This window comes from Stenella coeruleoalba, assembly GCF_951394435.1.
Source record: "Stenella coeruleoalba genome assembly, chromosome: 6".
In the NCBI taxonomy this organism is placed as follows: domain Eukaryota; kingdom Metazoa; phylum Chordata; class Mammalia; order Artiodactyla; family Delphinidae; genus Stenella; species Stenella coeruleoalba.
In genome coordinates, this window is record NC_137151.1 from 81,869,980 (window position 1) to 81,891,802 (window position 21,823).

Below are 21,823 nucleotides of genomic sequence, written 5' to 3' on the forward strand. Positions count from 1 at the left end.
GTGTCTTTCTTGACTAAGTAATGAAGCCATGAATAGTTGTTGGCGAAAATAGTCAACTCACCAATGTGCTGTTTATATGTCCTTGGTAGCAACTTGCAACTTGACCTAGGGAGACTTTACCCTTTATTTAAAGCTATCGCTATCCATGTATAAAAGATAACAGGAATATTTCACAAGAGATTTTGATTTCCAAAAGTTCCAAATTCCACAGCAGAGACTCAATTTAAGGCAGTTACTTATGTATGAATATTTGAAATCAAGATATAGAAATTTTCTTAAGTGAACAAATTGACACTATTTTTCAATGATATAATTTTTACGCCATAGGGTGTATATTAGAACTTTTCATATTATGCCTCAAAATACAGTGATTTTATAGTTCACATCAGCTGTACCCTGACTTCACATGAATGGTCTGGAGGGGATCATATTTTTAAATAAAAAATCAGCATGAATAAACTAAGTAATTAAACATATATTCAGTGATCAGTGAATACCACTTTAAATTGAAATAGTCATGAAAGAGTAGTGTAGGTAAGTGCAAAAATATATATAAATATATCAAAATTGAGGGATGGGGTGGGGTTAAGTACCAATTACTGAGTCATCGAAGGTTTGAGTGGTGGAGAAATATATGAATTAATTCTTAAGTGGTTTCCAAGGTTTGGGGAAGGAAAAGGAGTGAATAGGTAGAGCAAAGAGGATTTTGAGGACAGTGAAAATACTTCGTTTGATACTGTAAATGGTGGAATCATGTCATTACACATTTGTCCAAACCCATAGAATGTACACCAAGAGTGAACTATAATGTAAACTGTGGACTTAGAATGATTATGTTTTGTCAATGTAGTTTCATCAGTTGTAATAAATGTCCCACTCTGTTGCAGGATGTTGATAACGGTGGAGGCCATGCATGTGTAGGGTCAAGAGTTATTTGGGAAATCTTGAAATGTCCTCTCAATTTTGCTGTGAACCTAAAAGTGCTCTAAAAAAATAAAGCTTAAGGAAAAATTTAAAAAAGAAAAGAATTAATAATGATATGAAGAATGAAGTAGATGTAAAAAGCCTGGGAGTTAGATGAACTTTATGAAAAAGGAAGCGTTAGTGTTTAGAAACTGATTGGAAGTAGTATATGAGGGAAAATAAGAAATCAAAATGGGTTCAAACTTTCAAGCCTGAGGAGCAGGCAGAATTATGATACTATTGCTAGAGAGAAGTAATTAAGCTAAACTAAATGGATAAAGTGGTTAGTTGTTTCTAGATGACAAGTTCAAATTTTAATGTGAAATTTGAAGTGAACATCACAGAATCTGAAATATCTAGAAGGCTGTTGAGATGTCAGGCTGTACATGACTCAGCAGCGAAGGAAAGGTATAGATCTGGATAAAGTGAATTAACTCCAGAGAAATGTTAGTTAAAAGCCTGAGAGTGAATAACACATATGTTTTCTAGTAGAATCTTCCTTGCTGATAATTTTCTCTTCCTTTTCTACAGAAATAACATGATTTTGTTTTAAAAGCATGAATTACTGGTTGCTTTGTGTGCAAAGCCTAATTATAAATGAATAGGTTTCAGGAGTTTTAAATATACTTGCTATTTTTGGTAAGAGAAAAGTTTGTCAAGCAATAAAATTAGGAAGTACATAAACAATTTCCTTTTGATTGCCACTAAGAAATTCCCTTTCCCACCAAGTCTTTTCTTATCATGATCTGTATTTAACACACAGCTATTCAGCCGTCTTTACTGATATGATGAGCCATAAGCAAATAAAAGTTACATCAATCAAAATCAGGCAGGCACATGACGTAGAGTTGACTTTCTTTGTTCAGATACGGTTTGGCTCAAGATTGTTCGAGGTACTGGTTAATGCAAAAGGAGAAAAAGTATGTCTAGGGAGGGAATCACATGACAGAATTCTGTTATTACCAGCTCTTTCCAAATGAGTGATCTTTCCAAATTGAGTGATCTTTATCAGAAGAAGATGCTTGCCACTATTTTAGATGTGAAACCCCAAAACCACTTGATCTTTAATAGTTGTATTTCTTAATCTGGACATAGGCTGTAAAAAATATAATTGTATACATGATCAAAACAAATAAGTGACAACACATTCTCAAATAGGATGATCACCAAATGGTAAAATGGACTGATTTGATGTCAGTTGTATGATAAATTGTAGTTATGGCAGATAGTTAGAAAGGGATTGAGAGAATAATAAGTTCAGAGTAGACAGTTAATAAGTTATAGCCATAGAATAAGCAATTTGACCAGATAAGTAAAGGAACTCTGATGCAAATGCATTAATAGCAGGTAATATATGCATAGAAAATTCATGAAAAATTCATTAAAAAGATTTCAGGTGAGAAAAAATAGGAATCATAATGAAAAGTTTTATCCAAAATATTTAGTAGAAATAATGTTGTAATGTAACAAATTTATATCTTTTTAACAAAAATTTCTTCATATGCTATTTTCACTGGCTGCTTCTTTCTTTTTCTTTTGGTTTTAATTAATCCCCCTTTTGATATTCTTTGTATAAAACCTAAAAAGGAAGATAAATAAATTTATGCATGATAAAGTAACAACATAATAAAACATTTAATCTAAAATTTCTTCAAATTATCTTTTAATGTTTAAAACCAAAAAACATGTAATTGGTTTAAAAGTCTTTAATTTGTCTATATCTTTGTGTAAACAACCTCTTTCTAAGGATGTCACTTTGCATAAATGGGTAAACGTTATTGATTTTTATTATTCACCTTGAGCTACAAAATAATACTCATTTTATTAAAGTGGACATGTGGCTATGTAGAGTTATAGATGATTTTTATTTACATATTAATACTCTATAAATATGCAACATTTTTATTGTCAGAAGAAAATAAATACATTAAAGTTTTGTGCATTAGAAAGCTTAAAGATATTTTGGTATAATCCTTTAAAATGAAAGCTTAGTATTTAAATATTAAAAGAATAAAATATTTTGTTTAAAATTGATTTTTTTCTATGAAGACACATTAAAAGGAATTACAGTTAACATATCTGGCAATATTATCAAAATGTAGTTGAAAAGGGGACACTTAGTTAAATAATAATACTGTTTCTTATCATAAATAGAACTCATTTCATACTTTCATAGATTAAAATTCATTCATAATTTCAATATAATTATTATCTTAAACACTAGTGAATTAATAGGAAGAATGTCCTCTATACCTTTTTTACAAGTCTTAAGACATGCTTTTTTAGAGGTAAAATTGTTTTCATTCCCTCCACATCCACTGTACTTAAATGGGCGGCATTTCCCAATGATTGAATTGTAGTAGAATCTACTCTCATTGGCTTGACATAATCCTCTGTCTGCTGGGCTCAGACACCAGGAGGGGCCATAAAATTCTAGAAACATCAAGAAAACATGGTAAGCCATATATGATAGTTAATCTGAAACTTTCATATTTATTGTTTATAGATTAGTCTTGTGGCATGTTTATGTAAAACAGTAATCTGAATGAATTAAAGTAACAAAATTCATGTATTTCAATTCTAGGAAAATGTTAAACCAATCTCCAAGTGTCCACTATACTGACACCTTTCTCCAATAAATGTAAAAGTAGGTACATTTGTTAAAGGAAAGTGCCGAGATTACTCTTTATGTGACAAAACTAGTTGTACATAATACAAACAACCACTATTCAACAATTTAATTTGTGAAAATTTATTAACCATATCAATTTTAAAAAAAATTATCATTGTTTACATATCATTTGTTCATGAGTATTCAACTTTGCAAAACAAGTCCTGATGAGCAAAATCCTTACTCATTGTATGATACAAACTGAAGCTGAGAAAGAGTTCTTTCCCTGACTAAAGTTCTGAATGATATAACATATCACAATTTAAAGCGCAGGGAATCAGGTATAGCAAATTCTAACCTTAAGCTTTGGAAAAGGAGCTCAGAAGAGATGATCTGGCTTAGTAATAAAGTTTTCTTGTGAATTGAACCATCAGTTCTAGATGAGTTAGATATTTTTGCAAAGGAAGGAATATTGCTAAAGGCAGGAAAGATCAGACATTTACAGGTTTAAACCAGACAGACAGGCTGGTCTGTCAATGGGACCAACCACTTTCAAAAACAGAAGGAAAAAAACCATGCAATTAGGGTAATGAAAGGATAACTCATTTCCTTAAGGCGAAGCAGAAAAATGGTTTCAGCCCAATGATAATTTTTAGCTCCTTCTGGAATTCCTGTCAGTGAGGGGAAGCTGGTACTCTTCAGTAGCAGAGCTAAACTGCTTGATATTATTATTGGTAAATCAGTACCGCAGGTAAATTGGTGGATGGTCAGGAATCAGTAAAAGAGAGCTTTAGTGGCTTTGCCAAATAGTGAGATGTGGTACAGCAAATGCAGATGAAGAGGATTTGCTAAATGTACATCACTGGCAGAAAACAGAACTTTGAGGAATCCAGTAGCAATGAAGGCAAATAGGTTGTGCAAAAAAGCAAGAAGTGGTTTGATGGCAAGTGAACCCCAGGTGAATAGACTAAAAGAGAAATAAAACAATTTGAGAAAAAAATGAAAAAGATCTTAAATTGATAAACACAATTTTATAACCTTCTGCCTTCTATGTATTTAAATATTAGAGTGTCTTGATATAACGTCTCATGTAAAGAGAAATTCTGGAACATATAAGAGAAGCAGTGGGAATACTATGGGAATAATTTATGATAAAACATTTTAGAAAGGTGACATTTTCTGTCAATTCAAGAACTGAAATCACATTTAAAATTTTTGTATTATTTAGTCTTTGACTAGGTGTGTAGACACTGATTTTTTTTTTTTTTGCGGTACGCGGGCCTCTCACTGTTGTGGCCTCTCCCGTTGCGGAGCACAGGCTCCGGACGCGCAGGCTCAGCGGCCATGGCTTACGGGCCCAGCCGCTCCGCGGCATGTGGGATCTTCCCGGACCGGGGCACGAATCCATGTCCCCTGCATCGGCAGGCGGACTCTTAACCACTGTGCCACCAGGGAAGCCCTAGACACTGATTTTAAAAGAAACTCGTAGGATCTATAAAACATCATTCAAAATCACGTAGTCTAATTTGTTTGGCCTCACCCCATTTGGGGGTTACAGTGCATGATTATTGCCATCATAAATCAAATTTAAACTGTACTTGGTGAGAATGTGTGCTTAATTTTTTAGAAAATGTCAAGGTCTTTTTGCCCCAACAATGGCTCAACTAAGAGGAAATTTCTAAGAACCTAGGAGAGATATGTTCTAATTGAGTCCAATATTGTGCAAGCTTATCCAATAGGTATGTTGTGGATTCTCATTAATCCACAGCCAAGAATATGAGATGATGAGACGGTTATCAGTTGCCACCACTTCTAATTCCATGAGTCATCAAAAGTCATCACCTATGTTCAGAAACAAATGAAATACCCCACAAGCAATTAGCCTGATTTGAGAAACAGAGAAAACAGAGGAAATTGCTATTCTTTGAAAAATTATCCTCAGAAAGTACCCACAGATGCTTCATAGTATATGTGTAAGTATGATGATATGATTTATACATCAATTTCACTTTAGCATTTTGTACACAAGATGTCATTAGCCCACAGTAAGTTGAAAATAATAATATGGATGTACTTGTAAGTTGTACACTTCTTTTCAAATGTTAGTTATTATGTCTTAATAGCAATGCCCTACCTAAAGTTCCTTATTCCGGGACAGAGAGAGTTTTCTGATGACAGGGAGCAAAATCATCCTTCTTTTTGCTTACAATCTAGAGTAAAACTGGCCCCATAACAAAATCAATGCCATTTCAACTTGAGCAAAAGTTGGCTTGGATATCTGGGGCTACAGTCCCTAGATTAAAGGTAACAAGGGATGTGTCTCTGTTATCACAGGCCAGGAGCCTCAAACATCTTGTGAAAGCTAGAACCAAAATGATCTCTCCAGTGGGATCTGAAACCATGGAGCATACACCACACAGTTTTGGTGGAGAGAGGTACTGCAGCGTCTGTATTCCTTTGGTGACCCAGTCTTCCAACAGTTTGCCACTGAAAAGAGCATGTTTTGCCAAACTGTTTTGCCAACGGTTTGCCAAAGAAAGAGCATGAAGAAGGCAGGGGATTAGTTTGAAAGCAAACAGACAGTTGACAGCACAGATCCATCAAAAAGAGTTTTTCTACCTGTTAAATTGTCCCAGGCATCAGATTGCCTCTACCCGAAGCTCTTTGTGACTTCTGAATCAGAGGATGTGTGGAATGCTGCTTTCTGACAGCCTGGCATCTGGTGTGCAGACTTGAATTGTCCCTCTTAACAGATAGCAGCTCCTACTCAGAAAGTGTCTGTCCATGACTGACCCGATGACAGCTGTTTGTCTATCTCATTTATTTGTCCTGTTTTAATCACTACCCAGACAGATCATCAAACACAACTCACATTTGACCCAGGTCAATATAGAGAAGTAAGAATATTTTGATTAGGGTGTTAAAGCTTGAAATTAATCACTAAGAATGTATTTTAAATTTTAAAAATTATGTATTTAATAATGCAATAAATTATCATCAGTTGGGGAGTCTTCATAATGTCATTACTCTTCAGAAACATGAGTTATACCCACTACATAAACTAATCTATTTCTCCTAAAATCATTTAAACTCTAAGCAGTTAAGACTCTCATTGGATTATTTTAGCATAAACAACAGAATTAAAATAATGAAGCAGATGGTTTCTCAAGGACATTTTAGCTCCAAGGATGTTTTGGGTCCTTGATTATCATTTGATTCAATCTCCAAAGGTGAGGAAATAGAAATATTTTTGCCCGCTGTGAGGAGATAAGCTTGACTGTTTTAAATTAACATATTTATTCTAGATAAACACAGGCACTCACCTATTCAAAATCCAGACTTTGATATCTACAGTGAAAGAAAATATAAAGATTTTGAAGTAGTTGCACAATGTGATATTTTGGTCTAGATTATAATTATTCACAGAAATTTAAGATCGAATAAAAAGACGCTAACCTGACTTCTGTTCTTTTCCAAAGTAATTTAATAACCAAATGCATTCTGTCTTGATCTTGCCATTAATAACAATTTGGATAGCTTCCATTTAGAGGGTCTATGATAGATTTCAGAATTCAGGATCCACTTATATTCTGCCAGGAGCTGCCATGATGTAGTATGACTGGTAAACTATAAGGTGATGCTCCAGAGCCAGTTTTATATGTAAAGTGCCTTATGCAATTGCTTTGAAACTTATACACTAAACTTTGAATTTTGTACTCACTTGAATCTTTACTATGGTGTCTCTCTTACTGTCTCATTTTACATGCCTATATTTAGGCTTTTATTTTACCAACGAACTTAGGTTTTAGGAACTACCTCATCACTTGTTGAATAAATTATTTTTTGTCTTCTGAGATTGTTTTAGGGAATTGAATAACAAATCTTTCCTTTGAACAACAAATTCTTTTTTCCCATAATTTTATTGTGAAGAAAAACATAAAGATTTTTATTTTCTAATTATATTTTATCATTGTAAAATGTTGAAATAATATAAAAGTATGACAAATATAAAACAAAAGTTCTCCATAATTTGACCCTTGCCCTTTAAACCACCACCAGTGGTTTGGGAATATCTTCCCCCAAATCGTTTGCATATGCAAACATATTAGTATACTGTTCTGTCTCATTATTATATTTGATAATATTTTCTGGCTTGTTTCCACATTTCTTCATCTGTATACCTCATTCTTTTTTTTTTTTTTTTTTTTTGCGGTACGCGGGCCTCTCACTGTTGTGGCCTCTCCCGTTGCGGAGCACAGGCTCCGGACGCGCAGGCTCAGTGGTCATGGCTCACGGGCCTAGCTGCTCTGCGGCATGTGGGATCTTCCCGGACCGGGGCACGAACCCGTGTCCCCTGCATCGGCAGGCGGACTCTCAACCACTGGGCCACCAGGGAAGCCCTACTACCTCATTCTTTTTAATGTATGCACAGTATTTAATTTTTTGAATTGACTACAGTATACTTAATCCATTATTGTGTATACATAGGTAATCTATTTTTTTCAGTTCCAGACAGTGGCTCATGAACATCCTTATATACTGGTTCAGATATTTCTAGGAGATATTTCTAAAATTAGAATAGTGCAAAAGCTATATTCAATTTATAATTTGGTAGATGCTGTTGCCTTTTCCACTAAAAGTTTATATAAATTTATACATTTACAACAGTGTTTAAAAGTGCCTAAACAATTTAACAAAAAGAAAAGTGCTTAAAAATTTTAACAAACTTGGACCTTACTGCATTGTATTTATTTATCATTTGTTGCTTTTATTTTCTCTTCATATCCACAAAAGTGGAAGTAATTGCTCATTACTCAAATGTTCTGCAAATTTACAGAACCTAAGGTGCCATTGATTTTAAGATGCACCATTATTTTATGCACTGCTTATAAAGAAAAAAATACAATTACACTGTTACATACCATAAGTTACAAGTTTCATCATGATCTGAACCATGTTAAAACATGGAAAAATATGTACCTCACAATCAATAAAATATGATAGTTTATCTTTTTGTGTCAACACCCCAAAATTAAGCACATACATATACATATATAAACACACACAAAAAGCTGAGAGGGTATGTAATCAGTGGGAAAGGTGATCACTGTAGAGATGTTTTTATGACGTAGGGAGCTTAGACTTTACAACTCTGCAAAATAGATTCTTTTGTGCTAAGCCTATTCTATATTGCTGGGGATCCTCCAGAAGCTACTTTTACGGTATTTTATTTACTTCATGATGAGCTGGAAACAAAAATAGCAAAGAAATAGTTAAAGGAAATATGTTAGAATATTAATGGTGAGTGTCTCCGCGTAATGCAAATATGGCTAATTTTTTCTTCTACTTTTGTATTTTTTGCAAGTTGTCTTCAATTATAATGCTCAAATTATGTAATAAAATATATTATATAATAAATATTAGAGATATTATATAATAAAAATATTTTTAGGGGGATCCCAGTGTTATGGGGTCATAAAGAAAGGCTAGAGATTAGAATCTATTTCAGATTAGGAATGAAGAATAAACCTGTCACTTGTAAATTTACTATTTACAGATAGTAAATTTGTACTACAGGGAAAGCATGTATCTCCATTCACTAGGTAGAACTGGTGTTAAATGGGTAGAAACTGACATGCCATATAGAAAAGAGGGCAGGGAATGGGAAAACAAGCACTATGGAACTTTCTTTTTTCTGTGTGTACTGGGCCACTTAGCTGAGGTTGAAATGTAAAAGGTAAACTGCCGGGGCACTTGAAACTGAAAGGTCATGGGGAAATTGACTGTCAGAAACCTTGCCCAGACAATGAAGCCCCACAGATTAAACAGGAGGAAGGGAAATTAGGTAGATATTTATTCAGTTGGATTTCCTTGCCTAGATATTGCCTAATCCATGGACAAAGTTCACAAAACTATTTTCATCAAGGGATTTTTCTAAATAAAGCCACAAAGGAAGAAAGCCATAGTAAAATCACAAATTATGAGACTCTTATGAGTAAACTTACACTAAGATAATTATACCTTATAATACATTAGAAAAACTTTTCTTCATATCTGCAACACTGAAAACCCTATAAGATTTTAGTAAAAGGTGAAAAGTAATGCTTATTTAGTCCCTTGATCAGCTTTCAAGAAATTTTAATAAGCAAAGGAGGTAGAGGGAATATAGGTGAAGGAAAGCACAGGTCTGAATATTCCTGGTTTGTTGAGGTACTTCACAAACTCCAAGCTATCTGAAGAGCAGAGTGCATGGAGCATATAGTGGGACACAAGGCTGGAAAAGCAGATTTAGACAAAATTAAGAAGGTCCTTGAATATTAATATATTTGGTTTTTATGATGTAGACATTAATAAATGACTGAACATATAAAAGGATGAAAGAGACAAATTCTGATCTATATGCGTGAAACAAACACAACCAGGCATGTGTCAGCTGAATCCAGTAGGGGACTTGCAATAGAGGAGAATATAAGATAACCCTAACTAAAGCAGTTACAGTGGGAATGGCTAAAATTAAGCACCAGAGTGAATGTGGGTAGTGAGACAGCTAGAGAGTAGGTAATTCTAATATGTCTAGACTGGTTGACTTAGAAGATGGAATATTTCTAATGTATTATGAAATATAATTAGAGTATAAAATACAGTCAGTAGTTTCAAAATTTGTCATTTTATCATGGCTTTCTTTCAATGTGGCTTTACTTAGAAAATTCCCTGAATGAAGATGGAATTGTGAACTATGCCTATGGATTAGCCAGCACCTAGGCAAACAAGTCCAAGACGTTAGATAGAAGATGGAACTCAGGTTTTGAGAAGACAGAAAATTTTAATTTTGACAATCCTTCAGTGCAAGTACAACATCATGACTATGTCCTCCCTTCATCTATGTATGCCCCTATTTCTCAGGCATGCCTGTAAAAGACAAAACCACCCTCTTATTTATTATTATTAAACTCCCAGTCTGCATGACAAATCCTGTCATATAGAAGGCACTCAATTATTATTGAACTGAATCGAAATTTAGAAACATAACAGATCTGTACCTAAAGTCATAAGATAAAGTTGGAAACACAGGTTTGCAAGTCCTCTGATTAGAAATAAGACCCAAAGACACGAAACAGGTATTGGTATTTTATAATTATGTTTGAATTTTACAAGTGCTTTATGTTATTTCAGGTAATCATAGTATTAAGTATATTAAATACAGACACTTCAAATCAAGGTTACATACTTTAGTTGTATTAAAAATTATTACTGATAAAGTGCATACAAATGATACCCCTGATTATTTTATTTTTTCCTGCTTTAAACCTCTGTTGATACTGGATAATCATTGATACCACCATCGTGAAAAATTCAAATATTAATAACTTTGAGCTCTTATTTGTGCTAAACACTGGGTTAAGATAAGTCATTACAATCTTCCCCAAAAGTTTATGAGCTATCACTCTTCACATATAACAAATGAGGCACCTGAGGCTGAAAGTTGTGTAATTTTTTTCAAGGCCACAGAGAGAGTCTGCAATAGCAGAACTGGAATTTAAACCACATCTTTCTGCCCATAAAGCCAATGTTCTTAACCACTATGATATGTCTTCTGAAAACAAACTAGAAAATAAAAATAACTGAGCAAATATATTTTAGTAATTATCAGGTAAAATGAAAGTTGTCACAACTTATCCTTTATGTTTCATTCTCAAAGGCTCTCTTCTTTGAAGCTCAGATTCAGTATGTCTTAGAAGCTTCTTACCCTCAGTTATGTGAGTGGAGTTGGAATTTATCAAGTTTGTACAGGAGAAATATACCTAATCAAAACAGGTCATCAAACAAGGAGGCTGAAGACAAGTTTTGGGAGTAACAGTGCTGAGCCAAACGGTATTCAGAGAGCTCAAACATTTGAAGGCGAGAATTATTGAGTTGGCATGTTCAGCCTGGGCAGATTCTAGAAATAGACCAAAGTTCCAGGATTTTATGCCCTCTCTGATCATATTTGCACTGGCCAGTTGGATCCATTTAATAGCATTAAGATGTGATAGAAGACTAGAACCCTCATTCTGCTGTGTCCCTAGGAAAGATAAAGTTGGAATTTTCCTAAAATATACATTTTATATCAATGCATCTCAAATTCATTCCTGCAAAGATTGTCCAGCATTCAAATAGAAAAAGGGCAAAGGCTTACACGCAACACAGAGTAGCACAGGGTTTTCTAACCTATTCCTATCTCATTCCTAACATGTCCTATAGCAGTCCATACCAAAATCATAATATAGGGATTTTTCCTTTTTAGCCGAAAACATGTGCCATCAAATGAATCAATGAATTAGTATTATTAATTTGTTAGTTTGTATTGTATTCATTTGTGAATAAGTTTTGATTTATAGTTGTGTAATGGTCACATGCCAAAGAAGTTTATTCCTACCATTTTACTTGTTCATATAAAATTAATGTCATTCAAAGTAATTTGGTTTTCAAAATGGAGGTCTGTGAATTTTCTCTTTTAAAGCTATCCATATATTTAGAAACACTTCTCTGGAGGAATCTTATGACTGGGGCAAAAAATTTATCCTTGTTAAAACCAGAGATGGTCCAGGAAGAAAAGGATTAGCAAAAGTAGTCAGTGGTCACCTAGAGTGACTATAGTCAGACGGCAGCACTCTTGGCAGAGATGAAGTGCTACATTTTTGTTTCTCACCAGATCTCCTGCCAAGAAATAGTAGGTCTGATGAATCCTTACCACAAGTTGTTATCAAGTTTTGTAAAGCCAGCTTGAAGGCACCTGATTCACCACGCAGGAATATTTAGATTATGAGGGAAGTTTCTGTGCTTCTTGGTTTGAGAACACAGTATGAAAAACAGGATACTTCTTTGGGACTATGGAAGCGGGTTGTTGATGAGTGGGGTTTTCCAGAATTGTTGACACTGCTTAGTGATTAACTGTGGTATATAGCTAAGTGTGTAACTCTTCAGTTGATGGAGGTTATTTTCTTTCCAAAAAATTTCCATGGTTGTAATAGTCTCCTTTATGTAACCACATCTTCAACAAGAGGCCAAATAGGTGACAACATTCTCTTGCAAATCTGTAAATTGACCATCTCAGTAATGGTGTTTGTTTGGTGTCAATCAGGCAATTTCTGAGCATAACACCTCTTCCAGATGAGCATAACACCTCTTCCAGAAGGCTGATAACCAAAATTTTTAAAAAGATGTGTGTGTGTGTGTGTGTGTGTGTGTGTGTGTGTGTGTGTGTGTGTGTGTGTCTTTTCTACCCATTTTTTTCACATATATATGGAATCTGGCCACTAGGTCATACAATGAATACAGTCAGGAGAGACACAGAGTTCCAAGTACCCAAATGGCCTTCAGAATACCATCCAATCATTCTCCCTTGACCTGGAGGCTGCCAGGAAGCAACATGGGACTAGGTCAGGTATATAGATGTTCATTTTCTTAAATAGTAAGTACCAGACTGGGTTGGCAATAGACTTTTGAAGTCTACTCAAAGTTTTTCTTTCCGAAATATCATATAGCTGGTGTAGTTCCAAGACAGCTATTAAGAGTTGATATACAGGGGCTTCCCTGGTGGCGCAGTGGTTGAGAGTCCGCCTGCCGATACAGGGGACATGTGTTCATGCTCCGGTCCGGGAGGATCCCACATGCCACAGAGCAGCTGGGCCCGTGAGCTATGGCCGCTGAGCCTGCGCGTCCGGAGCCCGTGCTCCGCAACGGGAGAGGCCGCAGCAGTGAGAGGCCCACGTAGAAAAAAAACCAAAAAAACAGTTGATATACAGAAGCAAAGGAAGCTATGAGCAGCAGAAGGATAATCCACTTTTTTCATGAATGAGTCAAGTCCACTCAAAAGGCCCAGTACCAATATGAACACTTGAAAACATTAGTTTTTCTTTGCTAGTTAGATGTTTATCAAAGAGATATATTGAGAGGAATATATTAACTCTATGCATATAAATATTAAAACTTTATTAATAGTATCCTATGAAAGGCAGCACATATACCATATAAATATTAAAGAAATACCAAAAAACAATTATTAACATATGCATAAAATGCTATGTAATCTTAAAATGAATATGGATGCATGAATGCAGATGTTCAGAAAGACTTGGTAAGTGTGATCAGCATTCTTCCAACCGTCATTTGTTCTTTCTGTTGTAACTGTGGATTACAAAATTAATAAATAAAAAAATATTAATCTTCTATCCTGTGCCTAACAATGGGATAAACACTAGGGGAGGGAGGTCTACAAAATATATAATCCATGGTCTCTTCCTTCAAAAAACTTGTAATCTAGTCAGTGAGGCAGAGCTGACACATCAAGCAATATAAATATTAAATGAATCAAAATAAAAAGCCAGGGGAAAGAGAGAGGAAGAAGTCTTCCTTATGGTGGTAAAAAAGCAGCTTAGATACGATGAGGAAGGCCAGTGAGTTTTAGGTGGGAGAAAGCAGTGGATAACTTGTGTTTAATAATAATGAAGATAGTGGATAATTTGTGTTTAATGACAATATCTATTCTGAATGGACAAAAAACTTTTTTATTTACAGGATAGTGAGACAAAATCTGGAATAGGTAGACAGCTAACAGATAACAGACAAATTTAAGCCAAGTGGATGAGGCTAAATTAACATGGGGAAAAAATGTATCCATTAAGTTAAAAATCTTTTCTATAAAGCAAGAGAAATATGTAAATTTGCTTGACTCTAATATAATGAATGTATCTAAGTAGGCCAGTCATGTCAAAAAAGGTCATATCTTATACATGTTATATGTAGCTCTGATTCTCCATCTCCGTCTTTTATGTCTATACATATACACACATATACATAAAATGTTTTACTTGACTTATGCCTGGTATATGACCATATTAATAATATATGTAGTATATCTGAGTTATAGCTGAACTCTGCGATATCTATTTATTTATCCTCCTTATCTACCTATCTAATGTCTATAACATCTGGTCTGCCAGAGCTAGTATTAGTTCATGCTTATTTTTTGGTATATCATGTTCCAACATATTGTGCTTTTTAAAAATTGAAATGTTTTAAAATAAAACTATAATATTTATCCACCAAAATGACAAACCCAATTTTCTGTCTATATGTATATATTTTAAATAAATAAAAATTTTTTTAGCATTCTCCTTTCATTTCTTTTAGCATCCCAGTTTGGTTGACATATGATTGTTGTAATCTAAACATGAAGGATTGATAGTCTGAAGGAAACAGGCTAGACGGAAAATGGAGACGATGAGAATGGACATTTCATCAGAAAAAGCAATAGAATTTAATGACTGACTAGAACAGAAGTGATCAAAAGAGATTACCAAATGCTCAAGCTGAAATAAATGGAAAAATGGTGGCAGAATTCTGAAAATTTGGAAAGCTGGAAATACTGAAAACTATAAAGAAAAATTTTACAAATAAAATTCTTTTGGTTTCAAAGCCCCATGATACTTCTGCATGCCTATATTCTCAATTTGTTTCTAGGAAACACATTTGAACTGTTTAAGTTCCCACATATGTATTTAGTTCTATTGTGAATTCTCTTTTAAAGGTTAATTGTAATTTTTTTTACTGAAGCACTTATTTGAATAATTAGAGATTTTATAAGTGGCTGAAATACCACCTTTTCCTGCAAATGGGAATTTACAAAGAGTTGTTTTACAGATGAGAAACTAAGACCTGGGAACTAAGGCTTGTATTGCTCTGAATTACATGGGTAATAATGACAAATCATACTTATGTAGCACTCAATAGGTTATCAGGTACTGTCCTAAGCAAGTTATGTATATTGACTGATTTCACCTCACAATAAAACCTATGAGGTAAGTACTATATTATTAACATCCTCATTTTGCGGTGGGAAAAAATAAGGTTCTGAGAGGTTAAGAATTATCTTAAGGTTGCACAGCTAGTAAGTGAAAGAAATGGGATCTGAGACCAAGTCTTCAGGCTCAGAGTCATTTCTCTTATCCACTATATTTTAGTGCCAATCCCAGCAGGAAAGTCAAGAAGAACCAGTTGTGACAGTCTTTCATTCTGAAGATCTTACACAGAACTGCATACATTTAGAGATACTGTGTTAGAATTACTTCTCTCCCACATGTACTGAGCACATATTTATTGTAACTATGCAGAGATCCTCACAATTCAGGACAAAGAATTAAAATCAAATAATTTGCTCTCACTTTTGCACAGGGCCATGCTTACAAAACATTTATAAAAAATCTCTTTAGGGCTTCCCTGGTGGCGCAGTGGTTGAGAGTCCGCCTGCCAATGCAGGGGACACGGGTTCGTGCCCCGGTCTGGGAGGATCCCACGTGCCGCGGAGCGGCTGGGCCCATGAGCCATGGCTGCTGGGCCTGCGTGTCCGGAGCCTGTGCTCCACAACGGGAGAGGCCACAACAGTGAGAGGCCCGCGTACCGCAAAAACAAAACAAAACAAAACAAAACAAAAACCTCTTTAAGGAAGAGCAAGTTTCAATATTTGAGGTCACCTATGTAGCCTATTAATATTGAAATATGGAAATGAAAGAAAATTAAACCTCAGTTGTTCTTAATAAGCATTCAAATATCTTGAGTCAAGAGGGTTCACTGGAAAATATATATTCTCATGCTAATTTGCAATATTATGGTTGAGAATAAATAGCAATTAAAAAAAATTACTAAACCATTTTCCAGTAACATTGAACAAAATTTCTAAAATGTTTTTCTATTATCATCAGAAAGAGAAACATTAAAATTATATTTATAAATATTTCACTTAATAACAATAACACAATCTAGCTATATTTTTGGAATATTCAAATACCTAAGGATTGTTTTTAATGAAAAGAATTTTAAATGAATGCTATTCTATTTGTATTGTGGGGCACATTCTTATTCCTGTACACTGAATCAAAACCTTAAAGGATTTACATCTTTTCAAAAGAACCTAATACCCACGGAGAACCTTACACATTTGCTAAAACGTTGAACAAGTTTTTACATAAACATAGAACTGTATTTTCTTAAGTTATTATAAAATGTATTTATATAATTGCAAGCAGTGACAGATGTAATACTTCACTGCTCTAATTATAAAATCTAAAGACCTGAAGGCATTTTGAATATACTAACTCCCTCTGAAATTTTGCATGCCCTTTATGACACTGCAAGTACTATTGGAACACTATTTGAATGCCTGCAATTTGGGGAATTTAGTCACTGAAGCACTCATTCATTTTTGAAGACCTCACATTAAAAATAAACACTTTACAGAAAGAAATTTGTACTTTAGATTTCATTCATTAATTCTGATTCTTAGGCTGGGTTGAGGGAGATAAGGAACCGGGGGGATATGGACAGGGAAGACTGAAATGGAGAAGATTGAGTGAGGCATGTACAGAATTTAATTTTCCTTTCACATGACAGTGTTTCAAGTACTGAGAGTATATATAATGTTCTCTCTTAGATCTCACATCTCCTTACACTTTCCAGTCCTAAGTCTCAGTCCAGTGACTTCTAAGGTATGGCATTCAGGGCTGAAGCAAGTCCACAGACATCATCAGGTCAATGTAGGACTATATTCCTCATTCTAGATAAATCACAGACAACATTTGCAGTCCTTTAAATCCATCTGGGCAGAAGTTTTGCTTGTTTGTTTGTTTTTTGTAAAGAAAGATGCTCAAAGACATTCTGAACCCCATCCAATTCTGACACATGGCTGGGGTAGAGAACCTGTGCCCCAGACACTATGTCTCTTTTTACCCTAAGGCTGAAATTTTAATAGCCACAGAACTCTCAACACATGCCACCTTTACGTTTAACACTTATACGGACTGCTTCTAAGCAAAATCTCCAATTTCTGAATAAGCACTTGTGATTTTTTAAATTTAGAAAGAATTACATTCATCCCATTAACTTTCAACTTTTTAGGTTGTTTGTCTAGATATTTGTAGTGTCTGGTTATGTTTTCCAGTATTTCCATTATTTTCCCAGCTCTGCATTTTTGTGAGCATATTTCCTGTATGTTTGTTTAAATTTGACAAATATGTTGACAGGACAGAGCCCAGAAAAGTGTTCTGCATACATCCAAAAGAAAATTCTCTCAGAGTGACATAGCCTCACGGATGGTTAGTCACCGAATTCCTAATCTGTCCTGTGACTAACACCAGAGAACTTCTCCAATGCTATGCTCAATTTAAGAACACTTTAGGATGCTTTTGACACACTGCTGCCATTACAATGATGAAGTTGATAATTCCTAGCATTATTTTATAAGATAAATTTGGTGCAGAGTTAAATATCATGTAAAAGTTTTCATGGGATATGTAATCAAAAGCCTACTACAAAGCATACTTTAAAATAGACTAGGAAAATTATCACTTTTCTGGGACAAAAGGTCTTAAGCAATTTTGAATCTCAGTATTTCAACACACGTATTATTAAGTAACAAAAGAAGTATAATTTTCTAAAAAGCATAGTTCTCATATACATTCTATTTCTATTGTTACCATGATAATATTTTTCTGGCAGCAATTAAAAGAGAGTCTTACCGAAGAAGCTGGGTACCTTGGTAGGCTGGGGAGTCAAGGAGGCATTATTCACAGCATCAAGCTGGGTTCTATAATCATCCACCTGGAAATCATTCACTGGAAAAAAATACAGCCAATTAAAATAGAAGACATTTTCACAAGCTCATAATTGTACACATAAAGCACAGAAGTTGTGTTAAGAAAAGTAGATGTCTAGAAATTTTATTCACATTGGTATGTTAAATTAGTGAATCTTTATATATCTTTATATCCCATATATATAAGATATATATATCTTTATATATGTATCTTATACTATAATATTTCCATGAGTAACTTTGTGGTTCTTTGTCAAAACAAAAAAGGTAACAATTAATGTTTAAGTCACTCCTTTAATTAATTTTAGGCTCAGATAAAACTGACTGATTTTAGGTGGTAGTTTCTAAAGAACCACGTGCTCTCAAATTTTTATAAGCCTAAGGGATTTCAGCAGTCCTACTCTTGTGCCTAAATTGCACTACAGTATTCTCAGAAAGGAAGATTAAATAACGTAACCTAAAAGCAATTTCTATGGAAATAATTTCCACTATAAATTTCTTAATTCTCTGTTTCTTAAATAAACTAACATGGTGACTAATTTCTATCAGATTAAGAGTGACTACAGTGGATCTTCATTTGCATGGCTGCAACAAAATCTGGGTAAGCCTGAACATCCTCTAGGATGCCTTATTTTAAAAAGAATGCTATAAAATGAAGTAAAAGGAGATGAGAAATGAACGTACATGAGTCCTCACAGGTGTCCTTGCATTCTTCCAGTGATTCAAAGTTGTTGAGATTGCCAAGGCACCCACCATACTTGAAGCGTTCACACTGCTTTGATTGATTGTTATAAAAATACCTAGTAATATAACCTCGACAGATTCCAGCATCTTCTTCCAAAAAGCAGAAATCTGGCTTTTCTAGAAATTATAAAAATGTCAGAAAGCAATATTCCTTTTTGTTAATAATTTAATTACGTTAATTAAAAATATAAATGGTTAAGTTGAAATTATTTAAGGAGTAAATATGAAAAGATAAAGATAAAAGGTAAAATATAACTTTATCCACAACTATACTATACCTACTGTGACATTTAGAATAAGGGAGTTACAACTGTTGTCATACATTGTGTCTATTGGAATTTCAAATTCTAAATTTCTCATAGTAAATTAATAGGGCATTAACTATCAGCTCTTTCATGAACTGAGAGAATAAAAGATATTTGGTTTTTTTACCCTTGGTTTGGAAGTCCAAAATATTATGGCAAAAATTTGGTTTAATTATTTTTACCAAGCTTATGTGCATCAACATTTAGGAAAGATCTACAAATATTTCTTATTTTTCAGGTGTGCAGTCTCATTTAAGTATACTTTGTTGCTTCATTAGAATGGTTTCAATTTTTTAAAAAGGGAGAAGCTTTGAGGGGTATGGAAGCTTTCATGGCTATACTTAGAATTTCCTGAATTCTTATGCTGAAATTAATATCTGTATTAGGTATGACATCCTCCTCCACTGTGTCTCTTATTTTTCTTCCAGGCATTGGAATGACTCCAATAGTGCAGAGGCAGACAGGAAATACATGTTCAAGGATTGGAGAGGCTTTTGAAAAAGTCTGATACCCATTCTTTGATAGTGCTCCAAACCAGGCTAAACATAGCTGTCACAAAGGTTGTACCACTGTGATCTACATTACAAGCCTTGTTTACATGCATACTCTGTAAAGAAAAGCAATAAATTATTTTCAAAATTATGATGATTGCAAGATATATTGGGCTTGAATTTTTTAGGGCAAAGTTCCAATTTCCCCATTTCTTTCCCCCTGCAACTATATATTACCATAGCTGCAAAAATGAAGAGTAGCATCTTTTCACATCTTAAAGCATCTTGCATTTATCTCAGGGAAGCAATATTCATGAGTGCTTTATTGTAAAAACAGTATGTATTTAATAATGTTAATGATTTCTGCAACAGTAGAAAAACCAATCCCCTATGAAAAAATTGTTTTATTAATTAAAACATCCTATTTTAATATAGAGTAAAATATCTATTTTCTATGACTTCTCAAAGTACCAATTTGAAAGTTATTTTGTTCATTGTTTACTGCCTCTTGTTTCTTAAGGTGAATGTAACTATTATTCCCATGGTTAAGTTTAATATATGGGACAAGGAAAAATCCTACTTCTTTAAATTTTTATAATACACCTTATCTTTGATAAAAGAGGCAAGAATATACAATGGAGAAAAGACAGCCTCTTCAATAAGTGGTGCAGGGAAAACTGGACAGCTACATGTAAAAGAATGAAATTAGAACACTCCCTAACACCATACACAAACTCAAAATGGACTAAAGACCTAAATGTAAGGCCAGACACTATAAGACTCTTAGAGGAAAACATAGGCAGAACACTCTATGACATAAATCACAGCAAGATCCTTTTTGACCCACCTCCTAGAGAAGTGGAAATAAAACCAAAAATAAACAAATGGGATCTAATGAAACTTAAAAGCTTTTGCACAGCAAAGGAAACCATCAACAAGACCAAAAGACAACCCTCAGAATGGGAGAAAATATTTGCAAATGAAGCAACTGACAAAGGATTAATCTCCAAAATATACCAGCAGCTTATGCAGCTCAATATCAAACAACCCAATCCAAACAAACAACCCAATCCAAAAATGGGCAGAAGACCTAAACAGACATTTCTCCAAAAAAGATATACAGATTGCCAACAAACACATGAAAGGAAGCTCAACATCACTAATCATTAGAGAAATGCAAATCAAAACTACAATGAGGTATCACCTCACACTGGTCAGAATGGCCATCATCAAAAAATCTACAAACAATAAATGCTGGAGAGGGTGTGGAGAGAAGGGAACCCTCCTGCACTGTTGGTGAGAATGTAAATTGATACAGCCACTATGGAGAACAGTATGGAGCTTCCTTAAAAAACTAAGAATAGAATTACCATATGACCCAGCAATCCCACTACTGGACATATACCCTGAGAAACCATAATTCAAAAAGAGTCATGTACAGCAATGTTCACTGCAGCACTATTTACAATAGGCAGGACATGGAAGCAACCTAAGTGTCCATCAACAGATGAATGGATAAAGAAGATATGGCACATATATACGATGGAATATTACTCAGCCATAAAAAGGAAAGAGATTGAGTTATTTGTAGTGAGGTGGATGGACCTATAGTCTGTCATACAGAGTGAAGTAAGTCAGAAAGCAAATACTGTATGCTAACACATATATATGGAATCTATTTAAAAAAATGGTTCTGAAGAACCTAGGGGCAGGACAAGAATAAAGACACAATCATAGAGAATGGACTTGAGGACACAGGGAGGGGGAAGGGTAAGCTGGGATGAAGTGAGAGAGTGGCATGGACTTATATACACTACCAAATGTAAAATAGATAGCTAGTGGGAAGCAGCCGCATAGCACAGGGAGATCAGCTTGGTGCTTTATGTCCACCTAGACGGGTGGGATAGGGAGGGTGAGAGGAAAATGCAAGAGGGAGGAGATATGGGGATGTATGTATACGTATAGCTGATTCACTTTGTGATACAGCAGAAACTAACACAACATTGTAAAGCAATTATACTCCAATAAAGATGTTAAAAAAGTTCAGGTGCACCCCGCCCCCCCCGCCCCCCGGGCTTCT

The 21,823-nt window shown here is 34.5% G+C and overlaps 1 protein-coding gene across 2 annotated transcripts in view; it reads right to left on the minus strand.

Annotated features, from left to right (window-relative positions):
• Positions 1-1,625: 1,625 nt before the first annotated feature.
• Positions 1,626-21,823, minus strand: part of TFPI (tissue factor pathway inhibitor) — a gene marked incomplete at its 3' end in the record, with an annotated part of 67,170 nt that continues 46,972 nt past the window's right edge. Inside the window, exons 5-8 of one of the 2 annotated variants that reach the window (XM_079924610.1) lie at positions 18,888-19,064; positions 18,127-18,222; positions 3,217-3,396; positions 1,626-2,542 (exon numbers count right to left, since the gene is read on the minus strand). In XM_079924610.1, coding sequence (XP_079780736.1) covers positions 2,436-2,542; positions 3,217-3,396; positions 18,127-18,222; positions 18,888-19,064 — 560 coding nt within the window. Of the gene's footprint in view, positions 2,543-3,216; positions 3,397-13,616; positions 13,742-18,126; positions 18,223-18,887; positions 19,065-21,823 lie in introns of those variants that run through there. The other variant, XM_079924611.1, reaches the window with a different exon arrangement.